Below are 20825 nucleotides of genomic sequence, written 5' to 3'. Positions count from 1 at the left end.
CTGTCTGTCTGTCTGTCTGTCCGTCCGTCCGTCCATCTATCTATCTATCTATGTCTGTCCATCTATCTATTTTACATTTTTATAATAGCTAGTTGCCATAGCAACATCCATTATTTTAATTTAGGTTTCCTTAAAGCCTAAAAAAATGACAGCTAGTAGTGTAATGGATCACAGATCTCACAGTTCGGATCACACTATGTCACACTAAATCACGGAACGAACCATTTTTAGTATCAGCCAAAAATATGAAGGGAGACAAATGTAATGTGCTTTCCATTAACTACGAAATCAGCACTGCAAGACACTTTTGGGTTTAAAAATTAAAAAATAAAACTATTAAAATAAATAGTAAATTATTCAGTAGTGTAAAAAATTCGCTGTTACTCCTACTGTTGCTGATAACACGACATGTAGAAATGTATATTATATTACTTATGAAATGTAGAAATGTTTATATCTAAACTATAAACTGTTCTCCCAGTACTTCTGTCTTATTTGACTGTTTGTAACTTCATAAATAACTTAAAAGACTAAAGACTGAATCTCTCTCTTTGAAATTTTGTGTTTTCAGATTTGAATGCAGCGATTCAAAGGATTAATAAACATATGCAAATCACTCATTGATAATTTATGTTGTGTGGGTGTTGAGATCCCGATCTTTAAATGATTAACGTGCAGCTTACACTGAACACAATAATGCAGGCTAAACAAGTAGTGCAAAAAATAAATTAAATTTAACATGAAAACAATCTAAATAACAACACAAATCTAACCCAAGAGTTATTATTTTTTAAATGTAAATTAAATTTAATTAAAACACTAACCCAACATCAGGTTTGTCCATGTTTGGCCCAACATTGGGTTAAACAAAAATAACGCAGCATTTTTTTAAGAGTGCACTGTTAAACAAGAATGATCAGTACCTCAGTGAATAACCCAAAGAACTACAAAACAAATAACCAAAAATAAATAATCCAAAAAACCTCAAAACAAAGATGCAAAAAAAACTACTAAAAAACAACAACAAACCCACACAGAAATGCATGCATGAAAGTCTTAAATCACCACATGCAAACATGCAGAGACGCAGGAGAAGCTGCACCTGACCACCTGACCACCTCAGCTGACTATGCATGCATGAAAGTCTTAAATCACCCCATGCAAACATGCAGAGACGCAGGAGAAGCTGCTGTGGTGTGTGTTTGACACAGCTTCACACACACAAACACACTTACAGAGGCGGAGCAGTGGGAGGGGTTTGAGGGTTTAGGGGCAGAGCCTCTACTGGGCTGCAAGGTTGTCTTGAGCTACAGGAGAGATCATTCAATGCAGATGAAGAAGAGGACAGACCAATCGGCAGGCTCTCACCTGACTACAACCCCAAATCAGGAAAAGTTGGGACAGTATGGAAAACGCAAATTAAAAAAGAAAGAAGTGATTTCTAAATTTACTTTGACTTGCATTTCATTGCAGACGACACAACACACATCACGTGTTCGTCATGAGTCTTGTTTTTTAAAATAAACACTTATTCCAATTTTGGTTCTTGCAACATGGATCAGTAAAGCGTTCACCGCTTTGTAATGTTGCCGTTGCTTTTCACAACACTTCAAAGACGTTTAGGGACTGAAGACACCAAGTGATGAAGTGTTTCAGGTCTACTTTTGCCCCATCTTCCTGCAAAAAAGTCCAGTTTTTAGCAAGTTACTCACTGCACCTCAATAAACTCCCCACTGGAAGGGTTTCAGGGCTAGTACGATGGATACAACTCGAGCCACTTTTATTGCGTGCACATACACAATGTTTATCCCAAGCGGCAACCTCCCGCTCTCCCTCAGGAAGCCAATATGGAAGTAACTGAAACTGCAATTCATCTGAAGTTCCGCTATTGCTGGCCGCTCCTGGCTCCAAAACAGAGCAAATTTCAATTGAGCCCATTGTTAGAATGGCCAACCTTACAGCAGAAAAAAGGTGTTTACAGCCTGGTACAAAGAACGATTTTGGTTCATACAGCTAATATTACCCTTCATGACAACTGTGAGGGGGTGAATTTTTTTATAACTCATCCGTTTCCTTTATATTAAGTTTGCATAATTAGGGGCGTGGCCACTTGAGTGACAGTTAGGTCTCGCTGGTCGCCGTCACGTCACCTCAGCTGAATCCTGCAGATTAGTCACTGAACTCGGCATATTTATCATATTTCTGTGTTGTTTTATGTGGCTTTACACAGTCGACTGCCTTTTGGACTTGTTTCCTACAATTATTAGATGGCATGACATGCTGAGTGCACTTAATTGTGCTCACAAACCATTCACGTGGCCTCCGTTTCCCATGTGAGTAAAGTTATATACTTATATACCATCTCTATACATGTATTTGTTTTATTTAAGATCATTTATGGTTTATATTTATATTTAGAGCTGTAATGCACTGCAGAATCTGTCAGATTGATTAGCTGTGGGCTCTAGATCAGTCGTCTGAAGTGTTGTCATACAGTGTTATGCTGGAGTTCATCAATAGTCTTACAGTAACTAACACAGACTATATCTGAAGTGTTTGGAAGTAATTCGCGTTTTCCTCCTGTTGAAAAACGTCATCAGAACAATGTTTAGTGGCTCAATGTAGCCACTCAGGCAGCCTGAGTACTGACGTTACACTAGTCTGTCAAACTTTGAAGTTCTTGCTTGAACTTGTGTTGTCAAAGCACATTTGGAAATCACTACTTTCTTTTTTTTATTTGCGTTTTCCATACGGTCACACCCTTTTCTGATTCGAGGTAGTGAATAGTCAGCTAATCAGAGCCATGCTCTCAATGCAGAAGCTTTTAGAGAAGCTAGGAATTGAATGTAAATTGTTGCAGAACGCTAGATAGTGTCTATGTAGGCATTAGGCAACAAAACAGAAGAGGATAAAGCTGCACAATAACCCACAATGAAACAACAACAACTAAATAAATAAATACAAAATAAAGACAATTTGTATGCCAAAAGAAAAAAAAAAGTGATGGTTTAAATTTGTAAACCCCAAAAATACCAAATAAAAATGATTATTAGCTTCATGTTTCCATTGTTTTTTTTGGTTGTTTTTGTTTGTAACGTATACAGTTGAAGTCAGAATCATTCGCCCCTTTTTGATTTTTATTTTCTTTTTAAAATATTTCCCAAATGATTTTATAACAGAGCAATGAAATGTTCACAGTATGTCTGATAATATTTTTTCTTCTGGAGAAAGTCGCATTTGTTTTATTTCGGCTAGAATAAAAGCAGTTTCTAAATTTTTAAACACCATTTTAAGCACAATATTATTAGCCCCTTTAAGCTAATTTTTTTCCGATAATCTACAGAACAAACCATCATTATACAATAACTTGCCTAATTACCCTAACCTGCCTAGTTCACCTTATTAACCCAGTGAAGCCTTTAAATGTCACTTTAAGCTGTATAGAAGTGTCTTGAAGAATATCAAGTAAAATATTATTTACTGTCATCATGACAAAGATAAAATAAATCAGTTATTAGAGATGAGTTATCAACACTATTATATTTAGAAATGTGCTGAAACAATCTTCCCAGAACAGAACATTAATTAGGGGGGGAAAAAAAACAGGGGCGCTAATAATTCAGGGGGGCTAATAATTCTGACTTCAACTGTATGTAACATTTCCTTTTTTAATATTGCATAAAGTAATAACAAGAAATAAATGTACTGTATTTAATTGTAGTCATTTACATACAAACACACCTAATGACCACATTTTGAAGCCCTATAAACAGTGTAACAAACACAGGGCTTTATTTAGTTCATCAAAAAAACTAAATAATAATAAATGTTTTTTATTACAATTGTACTAAAGCTAGGGTGGTGCCGTTTTAAAGTGCTTGTCTGTATGCAAAATGTTTATATTGGCATCTTAAAGGTGCTGTATGTAAGGGTGTTTTCACATCTGTAGTTCGCTTCATTCGGTCCGAACCAAGGGTAATAAATGATTCATTGTTGCATCTTCTGCCGTCTTTGGGTCGTTTTCACACCACACTGCTGGCTTTGGTCCGAACCATTTGAAACGAACCAAAACGCAGTCATCTGACAAAATCCACATCTCTCATTGGCCAGATGTTGTTGAACATATTTTCTAAACTGCTTATTGATTGGTCAGAATTCACGTGCGGGAAAATGCCAGTGAACTCCCGCAGGTAAACAAAACCTTTTACTCTGGAGGGACGACTGCGCTGGCTGATTGCATGACTGCTTGAGACAAACTATACATTACGAAAATGAAGCGCGGCTGGAAAACAGTGTTTAATGCATCGCTCGTCACTTCAGGAGGAGCCGTGAATTAATTTAGCTAAACTGTGACATGCTCATCTTGCAGAAACATTACCAACGATCCATCAGGTAATGTTTTCCCCTCTCTCTCTCTCTCTGTTGGTAAAGCGCTGTCAACAAATATTTTCCTCCATATCCCATAATGCACAGCGCATCGGCCTACGGCAGCTGAATTAGTCCAAAAGGCGCAGTACTTTTTGCGGTTGGACCTGTTTTAGTACGGATCATATTCTCACCACAAACGAACCACTCCAGGGTTCGTTTGAAAGCGTACCGAGACCACCTCTTTGAGCAGGTCTCGGTACGCTTATTTGGTCCACTTTTGGTGCGCACTAGAGTACGATTGCTGCATTCTCACCTGCCCAAACGAACCACACCAAAAGGGGAAACGAACTCTAGTGCGATTCAATCGAGCTAAACAAGGCAGGTGTGAAAGCACCCTAAGTTTTTGACTCTTCTAAAGCATAAAAACACCATGATATGTTCGCAGATATTTCAGAAACATGCTGAGTGAACATTCTTGCTTATCTGAAAAGCAATGCTGGAGTCAGATATTCTGCTTTGAGGATGTACTTTCTGTGCAGGAATATCCCTTCCATCGTGTGCCGTTGCTTTTATTTAGAACAAGGTATAGAACAGCCTTTAGGCTCGATTGTCAGACTCACTTCTGTTGGTGTTGTCAATCTGGCAACCTGCACCAGTGTGTGTTTTGAACCAGGAATGCAAAGCCTAGTTCAACCACTGGGTGTCAAACGTTCTTATTGCACCTTTAAAGTTATATATTAGACCTAAAGTATACATATTACTCGCTTAAAAAGTATAAAAATATTCTCTTTGACCACTTTGAAAAGACATTACCCCATGACAGTTTTTTGTTGTATTATTTCAGATTGTCACAACATAAGTTTATAATATAATAAGCTTAAAATTGTTTAATAATTCTGAAAGAGAAAATAAACATGCTTAATAGTATTGTATTGTTTTTTTTTGTTTCACTTATTTAGCAATAAGTAAGATATATGGTAATACCAATAAATACATGTGTTTAATTTATATTTAATCAGTCATTTAAATAAGCACACAACTTTTTTTCTGTAATTAATTTTATATAAATTACACTCATCTTCAATTTGTTTAAAACAGAGTTATACAATTTAAAGTAGTACATAGATTACATTGGTCCAAAGTGAAACTAGCCAAATTTCAACCGAATATAGACCCTAACTGTGACCGATGTAACATTGAGCCAGCTACTTTATCTTATATGTTTTGGGCTTGTTCAAAATTAAAGAAAGTCTGGCAGCTAATATTTCAATTCCTCTCAGACGCATTAAATACCTATGTAGAACCTGAGGCCATAATTTCAATTTTTGGGATCACACCACAGTCCTTATGTTTTAACAAAAGCAAGATAAATGTGATTGCCTTTGCTACGCTTTTAGCTAGATTAATATTGCTGAAATGGAAGGAAAAACTTCCTCCAACCTTTAAGCAATGGCTTATGAAACTTCTACATCACCTGACCTTAGAAAAAATACGTACTGATATGTTTTTTCTCATCTGGCAACCTGTTTTAGATCACGTTAAAAAGATGGACCCCTCAGTCATTTTAGAAGAGTAGAACCTTTCCTTGTTTGTTTGTTGTTGTTTTTTTTTCTTTCTATTTTTTGTATTTTTTTCTTTTTTTCCCTTATATATGAGAGTAACATATGCTTTACTTATTATTACTATTTATTTGTATTTTTTCTTAATATTATTTATATTTTTTTTCTAGAACCTAAATGTATATATGTGCGACAGGTTTTGTTTGTTTGTTGTGTAAAAAAAAAAAGAAAAAGTGAAAAGCTATTTGTAATGTATGTTTCATATCTAATATGTTCGATAAAAATACTTTTGAAAAAAAAATATATATAAATTACGTAAAACATTTTTTGAAACTCTACAAATACAGATTTTTTATTTCTTTTAAAATCGAAAATTAAATTCCTTTTTTTATTATTTTTTTTTAATATCACCTTTCTTTTTAATCCTCTTCTAACAGTAACTAAATGTTTTTTGCTCAACTCACCCCAGCGAGAGACTTCTGGATGTTTTCTCGCGCTCGAGCGATGTCTTGAAGAATAGTGTTAGCTCCAGTGTCCTGAAACAACAGAGAGAGAGAAACATCAGTGTGTGCAATTTAAAAGGCAAGTCATTGGACAATAGTAGTTTGTTCTGTAGACAATACAACAAAAATAATTTGCTAAAGGAAACCTATTATGCCCCCACCCCCCTTTTTTTTTTTTTTTTTTAAATATGTCTCTAGTGCAAAGGTTTAAAACTACCGGCTTGTAGGCCATTTGCGGCCCCCCAAAACATATATTTTAAATCACTATCGTTGTTGTGCATATACCCACTTTTGGTAGAGGTCTACCACCACGGGACCCGACCAGATTTCTGCGGCGTAGAAATAAATTTCTGAATAATGCGCGGGAGCAGTCGGTAATTGGTTTAATTTTGGACGGGAGCGGGCCTTCTAGCAATAAAAGAAAGAAGCAGGGGTGTAACCCCAGTGTCCTGGCCAAAGTCCCTCAATCGGCCTATACGATCACGGCCTCTCAATCATCCCCTTCCACCAAATTGGCTCTATCACTGTCTCTCCACTCCACCAATAGCTGGTGTGTGGTGAAGCACTGGCGCCGTTGTCCTGTGGCAGCCGTCGCATCATCCAAGTGGATGCTGCACACTGGTGGTGGTGTGGAGAGACTCCCCCTCATGATTGTAAAGCGCTTTGGATGTATGGCCATACACAATAAATGCACTTTATAAATACACATTACATTACATTACATAGCTGCTGGTCAAGCTGGTGTTATCTGGTTATTTTTTCAGCCTGACCAGCTAACACCAGGCTGGAAATGACTGGAAACCACTCTAGAAATGGCCAAAACACCTCTAAAACCAAGCTGGTCGTTCAGCTCAAGGCTGGTTTAAGCTGTTTTTTCAGTAGGGACCCTTTCTATGGCTTACACATTATGCTGGCGGTGTAACAAATGTGCAAATTTTGCCATTATTCAATTCAAATTGTCTTATTTAATAAACTTTCTTCATTTGCGTATTGAGATTTCTATTAACACTTTGTACATTTTACTCATTCAGGCGATTTCGGGCTAGGGATTGATTTGGCGCGGTTCTGAGTGCGATTGCGGGTTTCATATTTGCCAAACGAACTGTGCTAACCGGGCAAATGAGACAGGTTCCACAACAAATGTCTAGGTGTGAAAGCACCCATTGTCTATACTGACATTGTCTTCAGCAGCTCAATCACTGTAATGGCCAATGGACGGCTGCTTCTCACTCAGGGCTGTTTATGCTAATGAGGGAGAGATGGGCACTAGTGGGCGGGGCTTTCCCCCTCTAATGAGAAAGAATGTCAGTCAAAGCATTTCTGCAGACTGTTTTCATCAAGTCTGATTATAAACAACACAATTAATACATGTTTACCATTAGAAGCTGGAGATATTCACACACTGACACACAACTGTGTGTAAACCCTCTTATAAGAGGATAATAATTTTGTCTTCGACTGTATATCCCCCTGGTATTCATTACCTGTTTGGGCTTTGTGGGTCCGTTCATCTGTTCGTAAAACCGTCGTTCCGCTTCATCATATCTCGGCTTATCAAACCAGATCCTCTCACTAGCCAAACAGTCCGCTGCAGTCATCCTACATAAACACACACAACGAGAGCTGTAAAAACTAACAAACACTGAACCAAATAACCAGCAAAATCATTCACATTTCACAAATGAGACTTAAAGGCACAGATCACCCCCCAAAACATCTGTAATCACTTACTCAATCCTTAAAGGCTGATTTATACTTCTGACTCGAGTGATCCGCGTGACGCTGGTCACAGCTACCAAGCCGACCAATCACAGAGCTTGTGCTATGCATCGTTGCGACGTGTAGTTACATTTGCTTCGGCATCAGCCACGACAAGGGCTATGCGACTGCGCGAAACCTGCGCCGGATCATATGGTGCACTTAATGCTGAAGTATAAATCAGCCTTAACTTGTCACAAACGTATTTTACTTAAATTTTTTCTCTATTAAACACAAAAGAAGATCATTTGAAGCATGTTGGAAACCTGTAACCATTGACTTGCATTGTATTTGTTTTTCCTACTATGGAAGTCGATGGTTACAGATTTCAAAATAGCTTCTTTTGCTTTCTACCAAATAAAACAGATTTAGCTTGAGAACACTTGAGGATGAATAAAGGGGGAGGCAATATTCATTTCTTGGTGTGAACTGACCCTTTAAGTCAGGGGTGTCCAAACCCGGTCGTGGAGGGCCGGTGTCCTGCAGATTTAAGCTCCATCCTGCCTCAACACACCAGCAAGGACGTTTCTGGACAGCCTAGTTCAGGGATCACCAATCTTGGTCCTGGAGAGCTGGTGTCCCTGCAGAGTTTAGCTCCAACTTGCCTCAACACACCTGCCTGGGTGTTTCAAGTATACCTAGTAAGACCTTGATTAGCTTGTTTAGGTGTGTTTGATTAGGGTTGGAGCTAAAATCCGCAGGACACTGACCCTCTAGGAACAGGTTTGGTGACCCCTGGCCTAGTTAGAGCTTGATTAGCTAGTCCAGGTGTGTCTGATTGGAATTGGAACTAAACTTTGCAGGACACCGGCCCTCCAGGACCGAGCTTGGACATGCCTGCTTTAAGTAAACAGGTGACAAAATGTATGTGATTTTCTATCTATTTGATGAAAGTCGATGATGTGAATGGATGTTTAAACTGAACTATGGCGCAGAGCAAGTTTTGGGGAGCTAATAAAAAGCTTGTTTTTATTTTTGAATTTTTGAACAGTGAAATGATTCTTAATTGTTTTTATCTATTATTAAAAAAACATTGAGTACGAGCAAATTAATACATTTATACGGAAGCGTAGAGCTGCCACCCATGTAAAAAAAAAAAAATTGAGCTTTATCACAATTGTACAATATACTTTTCACGTTCTTACAATATAATATCACGTTCTTACAATATACTTTTCACGTTCTTACAATATATCATGTTTGTACAATATACTTTTCACGTTCTTACAATATAAATTCACGTTTGTACAATATACTTTTCACGTTCTTACAATATAAATTCACGTTTGTACAATATAATTATCACGTTCTTACAATATAATATCACGTTTGTACAATATACTTTTCACGTTCTTACAATATAAATTCACGTTTGTACAATATACTTTTCACGTTCTTACAATATATCATGTTTGTACAATATAATTATCACGTTCTTACAATATAATATCACGTTTGTACAATATACTTTTCACGTTCTTACAATATAAATTCATGTTTGTACAATATAATAATCACGTTCTTACAATATAATTATCACGTTCTTACAATATAATATCACGTTTGTACAATATACTTTTCACGTTCTTACAATATAAATTCATGTTTGTACAATATAATAATCACGTTCTTACAATATAATTATCACGTTCTTACAATATAATATCACGTTTGTACAATATACTTTTCACGTTCTTACAATATAATATCACGTTTGTACAATATACTTTTCACGTTCTTACAATATATCATGTTTGTACAATATAATTATCACGTTCTTACAATATAATATCACGTTTGTACAATATACTTTTCACGTTCTTACAATATAATATCACGTTTGTACAATATAATTATCACGTTCTTACAATATAATATCGTGTTTGTACAATATAATTATCACGTTATTTGCCGCCATACGTGCGCACAGATGATGATGTCACGTGAAGATCCCCTGTGCGCTCGCGAGCTGTAGTTTTCTCGCGTGTAGACCTGTAATCTGCACACGGTTCCCTTCTCCTCGCAATGGCAGACATGCAAAGATTCTTGCGATGGAGTATGGATCATAACGTCACTAACTGTTTTATTACTGGGTCTAGTAATCACAATCAGTAGCTGCAAAATTTCCCCATGTCTCAATCCAAGCATAAAATAGAACTTAATTAATTCTGTAAAACGAGACATTTTCTCACGCTCTGATCGCACCAGGTAAACGTAGCCTAAGCAATAAAGTTTTCACGTAATAACGTAATAATTATATTGTACAAACATGATATTATATTGTAAGAACGTGATAATTATATTGTACAAACGTGAATTTATATTGTAAGAACGTGATATTATATTGTAAGAACGTGAAAAGTATATTGTACAAACGTGATAAAGCTCAGATTTTTTTTTTACTTGAGTGGCAGCTCTACGCTTCCGTACATTTAAATCAACTGATTTGGTGCACCATTTGTGGTTGGTTACTTTATAGTGTGCCAAAAAATGTGTGTTTAATGTACTTAACCAAAAACATGACACAAAAACCAAAAATAAAAATAGAAGAAAAAATATCTCATAAGTAAAATTATAATAAAATATTTAAATATTATAATTATATTAGCTGGGAAAAGACAAAAACAAGACCAAAGAAACAAACAAACCCAAAATACATATTAAAATCATTCAGTCATTCATTTTCTTTTCAGCTTAGTCCCTTATTTATCAGGGGTCGCCACAGTGGAATGAACCGCCAACTCTTACAGCATATGTTTTATGCAGCGGATGCACTTCCAGCCGCAACCCAGTACTGGGAAACACCCATACACTACAGCCAATTTAGTTCATCAAATGGACTGAAACCGGAGCACCTGGAGGAAACCCAAGCCAACACAGGGAGAACATGCAAACTCCACACAGAAATGCCAACTGGCCTGGCAGGGACTCGAACCAGTGACCTTCTTGCTGTGAGGCGACAGTGCTAACCACTGAGCCACCCAATATCAAAATCTACAAATAAAAACTATATAAGCACACTATATTAACAATGTAAATTACTCCCCAAAACTGGCGTATGGAGCTAACGCTGCTACTACTAATAACAGATGTTAATGCAACCATGCAGAAATGACATCAAAACAGCAACAGAACTAAATGAAGGAGAACAGATGAACCCTGAACGAAATTCAGACAGATGACTCTTCCAAGCCAACACAACAAGAATGAAAATATAGAAGGAGATGAGGAGGAATAAAATGATAAAGAATATATGCCATGGCATGAAGATGATGGACAAAAGAAGCAGGAAGGCTGTACACATTTATTGAATGGGTGAGACTGAAAATACCTCTCAGCGCTGGTTTACAGTTCACAACAACACACTGTGTCATTTACTGACCTTTATCTTGCTCCAAACCTGAACGAACGTTTTGCTGGATATTAAAGTTGGTCTGAAATCAAAATCTAGTCTTCTTACATTTATATATAAATAACAATAATGAACAATACATCTGTGCAGTTCATTATTATGTAGAAAAGTACTTGCCCTTGAAATCTTTTATCAAATAATATAAACTTCTAGTCACATGGAACTCCTTTAGGGTGGGTTATCAGTCATTTAGGGTGGAGCTATTATTCTTTTAGGGCGGGGCTAACATTCTTTTAGAGTGGGGCTATCAGGAATTTAGGGGCAGAGCTATTAGGAATTTAGGGTGGAGCTATCAGTCATTTTAAGTTAGACTATCAGTCCTTTAGGGTGGGGCTTTAAGTCATTCAGGGCAGAGCTAGCAGTTATTTAGGGTGGGGATGTCAGTCCTTAAAGGCGGAGCTAACATGAACTTAAGGCGGAACTATCGGTTCTTTAGGGTGGAGCTATCAGTCCTTTGGGGCAGGGCGATCTGTGATTCAGGGTGGAGCTAACAGTCCCTTAGGGTGTTGCTAACGATAATTTTGAGCAAAGCTATCAGTTCTTCAGGGTGGAGCTATCAGGAATTTAGGGTGGAACTATCAGTCATTTTAGGTGGAGCTATCAGTCCTTTAGAGCGGGGCTATAAATCATTCAGGGCGGAGCTATCAAGTCTTTTAGGGCAGGGCTATTAGTAATTCAGGGTGGAGATAGCAGACCCTTTAGGGTGGAGCTACCAGGTATTTAGGGTGGAGCTATCGGTCCTTTGGGGCGAAGATATCTGTAATTTAGAACGTGGCGATCTGTGATTCAAGGGCTAACAGTCTCTTAGGGCGGAGCAATCAGTCATTTGGTGCGGAGCTATCAGGAATTTAGGGTGGTGCTATCAGTCATTTTAGGTGGGGCTATCAGTGCTTTAAGGCGGGGCTATAAGTCATTAAGGGCGAAGTTATCAGTCTTTTAGGGCAGGGCTATTAGTAATTTAGGGTGGAGCTAAGATCGAGCTATCAGTCATTTTAGATGGGCTATCAGTCCCTTTGGGCAGGGCTAACAGTTATTTAAGGTGGAACTATCAGTCTCTTAGGATGGTGCTATCAGTCCATTAAGGTGGGGCTATCAGTCAATTAGGACACAGCTATTAGTCCTTTAGGGCGGGACCATAACTCAATTAGGGAAGGACTGTCAGTCCATTAGGCAAGAACTATCAGTAATTTAGGGCGGAGCTAACTTGAATTTAAGGCAGAACTATCAGTTCTTTAGGGTGGAGCTATCCGGTATTTAGGGTGGAGCTATTAGTCCTTTAGGGCGGGGATATCGGTAATTCAGGACGGGGCAATTGGTGATTCAGGGTGGAGCTAACGTTGGAGCTTAGCGTTGCTAACAAGAATTCAGGGCGAAGCAATCAGTCCTTTAGTGAGGAGCTAACAGGAATTTAGGGTGGAACTATCAGTCATTTTAGGTAGGGCTATTAGTCCATAGGGCGGGGCTATTAGTCCTTTAGGGCGGTACTATCACTCAACTTAGGAAGGACTATCAGTCCATTAGGCCATTTAGGGCAGGGCTATTAGTAATTCAGGGTGGAGATAGCAGTTACTTTAGATGGGGTTATCAGTCCCCTAGGGCGCGGGCCATCAGCCTTTGAGGGAGGAGCTATCAGTCTTTTAGGGTGGGGCTAACAGTGCCTTAAGCCAGACCTATCAGGACTTTAGGGTGGAGCAATCAGCTGGGCCGGCGCATCCATAGAGGCGACCTAGGCAGACGCCTAGGGTGGCAGTATAGAGAAGGCGGCGTCCACGACACCTCCATTACCACCCGCGTCCTGAGTTATGTCCGTGACACCTCCCTCACCACCCCACCTCAGATATAATTGCACATTGGCGACAGAATAGAGAGGGCGCGGGCTGTCAGCGACACCTCCATCAGCACCCGCGTGTCCTCAGTTATATCCGTGCATTGGGCGGCAGAAGAGGTCTGCGACACTCGCGCGTCCTCAGTTATATCCGCACAAAGCGCGACAGAATAGAGAGGGCAGCGTCCGTGACACCTCCCTCCCTCAGCACCCGCGCGTCCTCAGTTATATCCACGCATAGAACGGCAGAATAGAGAGGGCACCGTACGCGACACCTCCCTCCCTCAGCACCCACGCGTCCTCAGTCATATCCGCGCATAGGGTGGCAGAATAAGAGGTCTGCGACACCTCACTTCATTTTCATAACCGGTCACTTTTGTTTTCACATTGGGGTTGAGGCGTGATCGTCCTCTGCCTAGAGCGGCAGTTCAGCTTGCTCCGGCCCTGGCTATCAGTCATTTTAAGTGAGGATATCAGTTCTTTAAGAAGGGACTCAGTCATTGATGGCGGAGCTATCAGTGTTTTAGGGCGGGAGATATAAGTCATTTAGGGCGGAGCTAACAATTTTAGGCCAAAGATATCAGTCTTTTAGGGCGGCGTTATCAGTCAACTAGGGCGGAGATATCAGTCCTTTAGGGCGACACTATCAGTCCTTTAGGGCGAGACTATCAGACATTTAAGATGAGATTATCAGTTTTTTTAGGGTGGAGCTATCAGTCATTTAAGGCAGAGCTATCAGTCTTGTAGGGCAGGGCTATCAGTCATCCAAGGCAGTATTATCAGTATTTTAGGGCGGAGCTATCAAGTCCTTTAGGGCAGGCCGATGGGCAGGTCTATCAGTCATTTAAGGTGGGACTATCAGTCTTTTAGGACGGTGCAATCAGTCCTTTAAGGTGTGGCTATCAGTCAATTAGGGTGGAGCTATTAGTCATTTAGGGCGGGAATCTCACTTAATTAGGGAAAGACTATCAGTCTATTAGGCCAGAGCTATCAGTAATTTAGGGTGGGGCTGTCGGTCAATTAGGGTGGAGCTATTAGTCGATTAGGGCGGGACTATTACTTAATTAGGGAAGGACTATCAGTCCATTAGGCCAGAGCTATCGGTAATTTAGGGTGGGGCTATCAGTAATTTAAGGCAGGACTACCAGTCTTTTGGGGGCGGAGCTATTAGTCCTTTAAGGTGGAGTTTTCAGTAATCTAGGGAGGGGTCTTGCTTCTGCCCTGCTTTTGTACATTTGTCAATTTTCATCCTTTTTGTTAACAAGCCCACCCTCTGACTATATAACTGGTTTACAAAGGATGAAATCATGCAGACCTTTTTTTTATTATTATCATTTTAGAGCCGTATGTCACAACATTGGGAAAAAAAGGACAATCTTAACTTTCATTTCATGCTGACTATAACAGTAGGTTTGAAGCAACATAAAGGTTACAATAACACCTTAATTTGGCAGTGAACTAACTAACTACCGAAATAAAGAATGTGGGGAAAGTGTGTGCGCTTATTCCTGAGTATCAGATCATACTTCTTCTGTTTCTGCTTTGAAGGGTTTACAGGTGTTTTAATGGATCTCCCAACAGCTCCTCCATAGAAACGAGACTCCGCCTCCGCATAGCGACCACGATCAAGCCACACCCTCTCGCTGTCAGCATGCAGGAAATAACACCCAGCTGCTCCCTGATTGGTGGAGGGATGATTGGAATCCTGCTGATTGCAAACCACAGGCTTTTTCGGCGCAGCAACATTGTTATTTTGTCGCTTGGACTTGGACTGGTTGGTTGGTTTTCTTGGCGTTGAGTTCTGGTTGTACAGGTTTTGATAGAAAGACGCCTCGGCTTTATCGAAAAGAGGCTTCTGTAGCCAAACCCCCATTGGGGGAAGAGAGAGGCAAGGAAGGCCATTGATTGGCTTAGAAGCAGGAGTGGGCGGGGTCGGGGTTTGTGATTGGTAGCCTTCATCACATGGTGTTTGGCTGCTGGGCTGCAGTTGAAGAGATCTTGGAGTCGCTGCATGATTTTGGCCCACAAACTTGCTCTCAGCTTGATCATATTTGGGTTTATTGACCCACACGGACTGAACGATGTGGTGACAAGCCTCTTGTTCTCCATGCTGGCATGTGTCTTGCTTTCGCTTGGAACTAGAAGAGCTTGCAGTAGCAGTTGTGCCATTTTGCTGCTGCAACAGCCGCACGTAATACAGACTTTCCGCTCTTTCGTATTGAACACGGTCAAACCAGATGGCTGAACACTCCGATCTCAAACCCTCGAGCGCCCCGCTGGACAAACACCCAGTGGTTCGGTCCGTCTGCCGCTCGGAGGAACCAGACTGGTTTGAAGAAGAATTTCGATGGCTCCTGTTGCGCATTTTCTTGTGTTCGGGAATACAAAGGTAGAAGGGGATTGAGAAATAAGGGAAGAGGAAAAGGACAGTGACAGGGAACTGGAGAATTAATTACACAGAAGTAGGTTAACATTAAACATGAAGTGTGTAAATTGTATTTTCGGATGTACAAATATTTTTTAATCAGAATTAAACAAATGTTTAGTTATTTGGCTAGTTTTAGGTTATAATATGAAGCAGAATCTTAAAAGTGGTATATAGTGCTGAAAAAAGTATGTTTTAAAATGTATTACAGAAGCCGCTGATTTTAAAACTAGTTTAAAAATAAGTTTTATTATAAATCGTAAAATAGAGTCGAGAAATGCATTGATTGTGAGATATGCATTGTGATTCTCTCTTGAATTGATTCTGAGCTTAATTTTGAACAGCAGATTGCACTGTTGCTTTACAAACAGCTGTGCTCTGCTTGCTTCCAACTCCTTACACGTACCACTTAAAACGAAAATTGATATGCATTCTGATATTAGAATCAATATGCATTCAGAAAATTTAAGAAATGATCTACGAATTACAATTAATCCATTTATCATTTATCACAAAAAATTATATACTTTAAGTGAAATTAAAGAACAACATTATTATTACGCAATTTCAAATTAACAGATTTCACCATAAAATTAATGCTTTTAGACTTTCAAGACATGTTATTTGTTCCTTTTTACGTAATGTCAACTTGGACATCTTTAAAATTATTTTTCGCAAACGATACACAACACACTAGAGTTGTCAAAAGTATCAATTTCCGTAACTTCTGGTACAGCGATTTTAAAAACGTTGAATTCCTGCTAACATTTGAACACTTTTGAGATGGTAATTAAACACCACTGATTGGCCTGTGGCTGTTTCTCAATTCCAAGAATGCAGAGAACGAACTTGTGTTCTTGTGGAGACCGATCATGCCAGGTCACCTCGAAAGAACGAACTCAGGAGACCACGAGAACAGAGAATGCATCCTGTGAGAAATGAGATGCTGCATTCTTCCTGATGGTCACATGACCTTCACGCGCTTTTAAAGGAAAATTATTTAAACATTACAGCATTCATACAACAATTTATTGCGTTTCCCCTTTTTACAATATATACTCTGCATAAAGACTTTACAAATATACACTGCACAATACAAATAAAACAGATTTTAATACGAATTTCAGCAAACAAACACCCTTACTGTGTTTATTCAGCGTTTGGCGTTCACCGAGTGCAAACAAAGATACTATGAACACTGGAGCATTTCAAAGCAACGTTGATCAGTTGAATGTCCATAAAGCTGACGTATGATATGAGTGTTCGATTCAAATTGGTACTTGTGTTGTCAAAAGTGTTGAACTTTGATTCTAATTGGTACTGAAATTTTTTTGAACATCGATTTCCCGCAAACATTTGAGCGCTGTTGAACACGTTCTTAAACACCACTGATTGGCCATTGTGTTCACCTGCTTAGAAATAACTGTGATTGGCTGTGAAGGTCATCATAAATTTGTATCAAAGTCCATTCTTTTGACAACACTATTACCAATTAGTAGCAAAGTCGATACTTTTGACAACACTAGTAGCGATTGTTACTGAAGTCAAAACTTTTGACAACAATAGTACCGATCGGTAGCAAAGTCGATACTTTTGATAACACTAGTAGCGATTGTTACTGAAGTCGAAACTTTTGACAACACTAGTACTGATTGGTAGCAAAGTCAATACTTTTGACAACAATAGTGCCAATTGGTAGCAAAGTCAATACTTTTGACAACACTAGTACCGAATGGTAATGAAGTCAATACTTTTGACAACACTTGTAACAATTGATACCGAAGTCGATACTTTTGACAGCACTAGTACTCATTGGTAGCGAAATCGATACTTTTGACAACACTAGTACCAATTGATACCGAAGTCGATACTTTTGAGAGCACTAGTACCCATTGGTAGCGAAGTCGATACTTTTGACAACACTAGTACCAATTGGTAGCGAAGTCGATACTTTTGACAGCACTAGTACCCATTGGTAGCGAAGTCGATACTTTTGAAAACCCTTGTACCAATTGATACCGAAGTCGATACTTTTGACAGCACTAGTACCCATTGGTAGCGAAGTCAATATTTTTACAGCACTAGTACTGACTAGTAGTGAAGTTGATACTTTTGACAACGTTACTACTGACTGGTACCGAAGGTGATACTTTTGTCAACACTAGTACCAACTAGTAGCAAAACTGATACTTTTGACACCACTAGTACCCATTGATACCGAAGTCGATACTTTTGACAACACTAGTACCAATTGGTAGCGAAGTCGATACTTTTGACAATACTAGTACCAATTGGTAGCGAAGTCGATACTTTTGACAGCACTAGTACCCATTGGTAGCGAAGTCAATATTTTTACAGCACTAGTACCGACTAGTAGTGAAGTTGATACTTTTGATAACGTTAATACTGACTGGTACCTAAGGTGATACTTTTTTCAACACTAGTACCAACTAGTAGCAAAACTGATACTTTTGACAACACTAGTACCAATTGATACCGAAGTCGATACTTTTGACAACACTAGTACCAATTGGTAGCGAAGTCAATACTTTTTACAGCACTAGTACCGACTGGTAGTGAAGTCGAAACTTTTGACACCACTAGTACCAATTGGTCAATACTTAATGACGTCAATACTTTTGATAACACTAGCACTGATTGGTAGTGAAGTTGATACTTTTGTTAACACTAGTATTATCGGGCGACAAAGTCGATACTTTTGACAACACTATAATTGACTGGTACCAAAGTCAATACTTGTCAACACTAGTACCAACTGGTAGCGAAATTGATACTTTTGACAACACTAGTACTAATCGGTAGTGTAGTAGATACTTTTGACAACAGTAGTATGATTGGTACTGAAGACAATACTTTTGACAACACTAGTACCGATTAGTATCGAAGTTGATACATTTAACAACACTAGTACTTAGTGATTACAAAGTCGATACTTTTGACAACAAGAGCACTGATTGGTACTAGGGCTGCACAATATATCGTTTCAGCATCGATATCGCAATGTCAAGTTGAGGTGATAATTAACCAGAAAACACAGTTTAAAACAAAGTTTAACCCCAAAACAGTGAAAGATTTTTTGATGTCCATGATTATGTATGGTTTTAAGCGAGATTGAACTATTTGGGTACTAGAAATGCTACAATTTGTTAAACAATTAACTGAGTTTATTTGGATTTAAAAAATTTTCTATAATTAAGACTACAGTAAATTAAAGTCTAAAGTCTTTAGCCAAGAATGGTTGTTGTTGAATAGTTTAAAGTTAGTTTTATAATTCATAATTCTGCAATAAATGTAAAATTATTAATTTATTCCAAACATAGTCAGTATAGAAATTATATTAATATTGCAATATTTAATTGCAGAAAAATGAAATATCATAATGTCAGTTTTTTTTTCAATATCATGCAGCCCTAATTGGTACCGAAGTCGATACTTTTGACAACCCTATATCAAACACTACTAACCACCTAACAAAAAAGTTAAATAGCAAAATAAAAGCAATTGCATTTACTATTTTATCTGCACAGCAAAATTACACACTTCAGCTTTAAAGACAAACACACAAACATTTATGGTTGCATTAGATTTAAACACTGAGCTTTATAATGAAGTCAAGCTTAGAACTAATAAAAAAAGAAGGAACTGAAAGTATGATGACGAAAAGAAAGGACAATCAGATTCAGAATGAACAAAACACGCACACAAATCCGTCATGGGACAAATAATATGAACCAAATCCATCATCCAGCATGCTAATGGGAGAGATTTTGTCCAAAACTCACCTTCAGCAAAGGGAAAAGCCACCAAACAAACAGCTCAATACGTTCTTCTCATCCAGACAAGGGCAAGCAATGAACCATAAAGTGCAATTAAAAGAAATGTTTTACACACAATCTCAAATGGAGGACATTGCTATTACACAACCTTACAAATAAGCTCTGTGATAACAAAAAAATAGGTACAAAACAGGGATTTTTAAACAGAATTGTTTGTATACATGTTGTACATCAAGATTTATTTAATTATTTATTAAAAGATTCAAGATTTTGGTCCAAAAAATGTATTATTTGTCACTTGAAACATTAATAATTTGAGACTGCCCTTCAAAATCACTTGGTTTTACAAGCAAGAAGGTTGCAAATCACATAAAATAAATATATTAACATTTTGTATGATTAATATGCTGAAGTATACAATTAAGAATAAATATTTTATATATTCTTTTACTCATATATCAGTTAAACTGCATGATGATAGATTTAATTCACCCTTATTTTGACATTTTCATGTTGTTACGCTAACATATTTCTGCTATTACTTTGTTCGTCGGGTATAACTTAATGATTACAATCACTTAAATTGTAAATATTTGACCATTTTTAGACTAATACTGATGATGTAGAACCCGAATGTGTAACAGAGACGTGATTTATCCTTTAATTAACATAAAGTAAACAATTACAATGCCAAACCAAATTAACCTTATGACTATTCTTGACTTAAATTACATTAAACTCACTTAAAACAGCTTGTAAATCGTATAAGATGAAGTTAGAAACATGATTAACTTAGTTTAATAAGTTATAATTAACATTAAAACAACATCATGACCAGCGTTGGGTAAGCTGAAGTGAACACTAACGGATTGCATCATTAAAATAGTATTTCAATTACTTTTCTCAAATGTAACTTGATTGCTCAATAGTTAATTCAGTTATTTGACTACATGAATATCATATCAATCTCAACATGTAGATAAAAACTCTTAGTAATTTACATGTGACTTAAATAGGGTCTTTATTTTTATAAAATAATTTGACACTTAAGAAAAGGTAAACATCGTTTGCATCAAAACACAAAAAGTTTCAAAGTAATGACGCCGCGTTTCACACATCACATTTACTGTCATTAATACGTTCCTTATTTATTGTTGATTTTACAAGTGTAATTGCCT

At 37.9% G+C, this 20825-nt stretch overlaps 3 protein-coding genes across 9 annotated transcripts in view; all 3 read right to left on the bottom strand.

The window, feature by feature from the left end:
• arhgap39 (Rho GTPase activating protein 39) overlaps window positions 1-20825 on the bottom strand; it is a 297080-nt gene that overhangs the window by 66292 nt on the left and 209963 nt on the right. The window lies entirely within an intron of this gene.
• Window positions 1-20825, bottom strand: part of pycr3 (pyrroline-5-carboxylate reductase 3) — a 540655-nt gene that overhangs the window by 500063 nt on the left and 19767 nt on the right. The gene's annotated exons all lie outside the window — the stretch shown is intronic.
• The window catches only part of eef1db (eukaryotic translation elongation factor 1 delta b (guanine nucleotide exchange protein)), a 36463-nt gene that overhangs the window by 13004 nt on the left and 2634 nt on the right, over window positions 1-20825 (bottom strand). The window contains exons 2-6 of one of the 6 annotated variants that reach the window (XM_087297262.1): window positions 19654-19697; window positions 14952-15793; window positions 7915-8029; window positions 6392-6463; window positions 1236-1307 (exon numbers count right to left, since the gene is read on the bottom strand). In XM_087297262.1, the coding sequence (XP_087153388.1) occupies window positions 1236-1307; window positions 6392-6463; window positions 7915-8029; window positions 14952-15790 (1098 nt within the window). In that variant the 5' untranslated portion in view covers window positions 15791-15793; window positions 19654-19697. The remainder of the gene's footprint in view (window positions 1-1235; window positions 1308-6391; window positions 6464-7914; window positions 8030-14951; window positions 15794-19653; window positions 19698-20825) is intronic. The other 5 variants (XM_087297263.1, XM_087297264.1, NM_001161414.1 and 2 more) reach the window with 5 other exon arrangements.

This window comes from Danio rerio, chromosome 20 (assembly GCF_052040795.2).
Source record: "Danio rerio strain M-AB ecotype USA chromosome 20, GRCz13ab, whole genome shotgun sequence".
Taxonomy (NCBI): Eukaryota; Metazoa; Chordata; class Actinopteri; order Cypriniformes; family Danionidae; genus Danio; species Danio rerio.
This window is presented reverse-complemented; position numbering and strand designations above follow the sequence as displayed.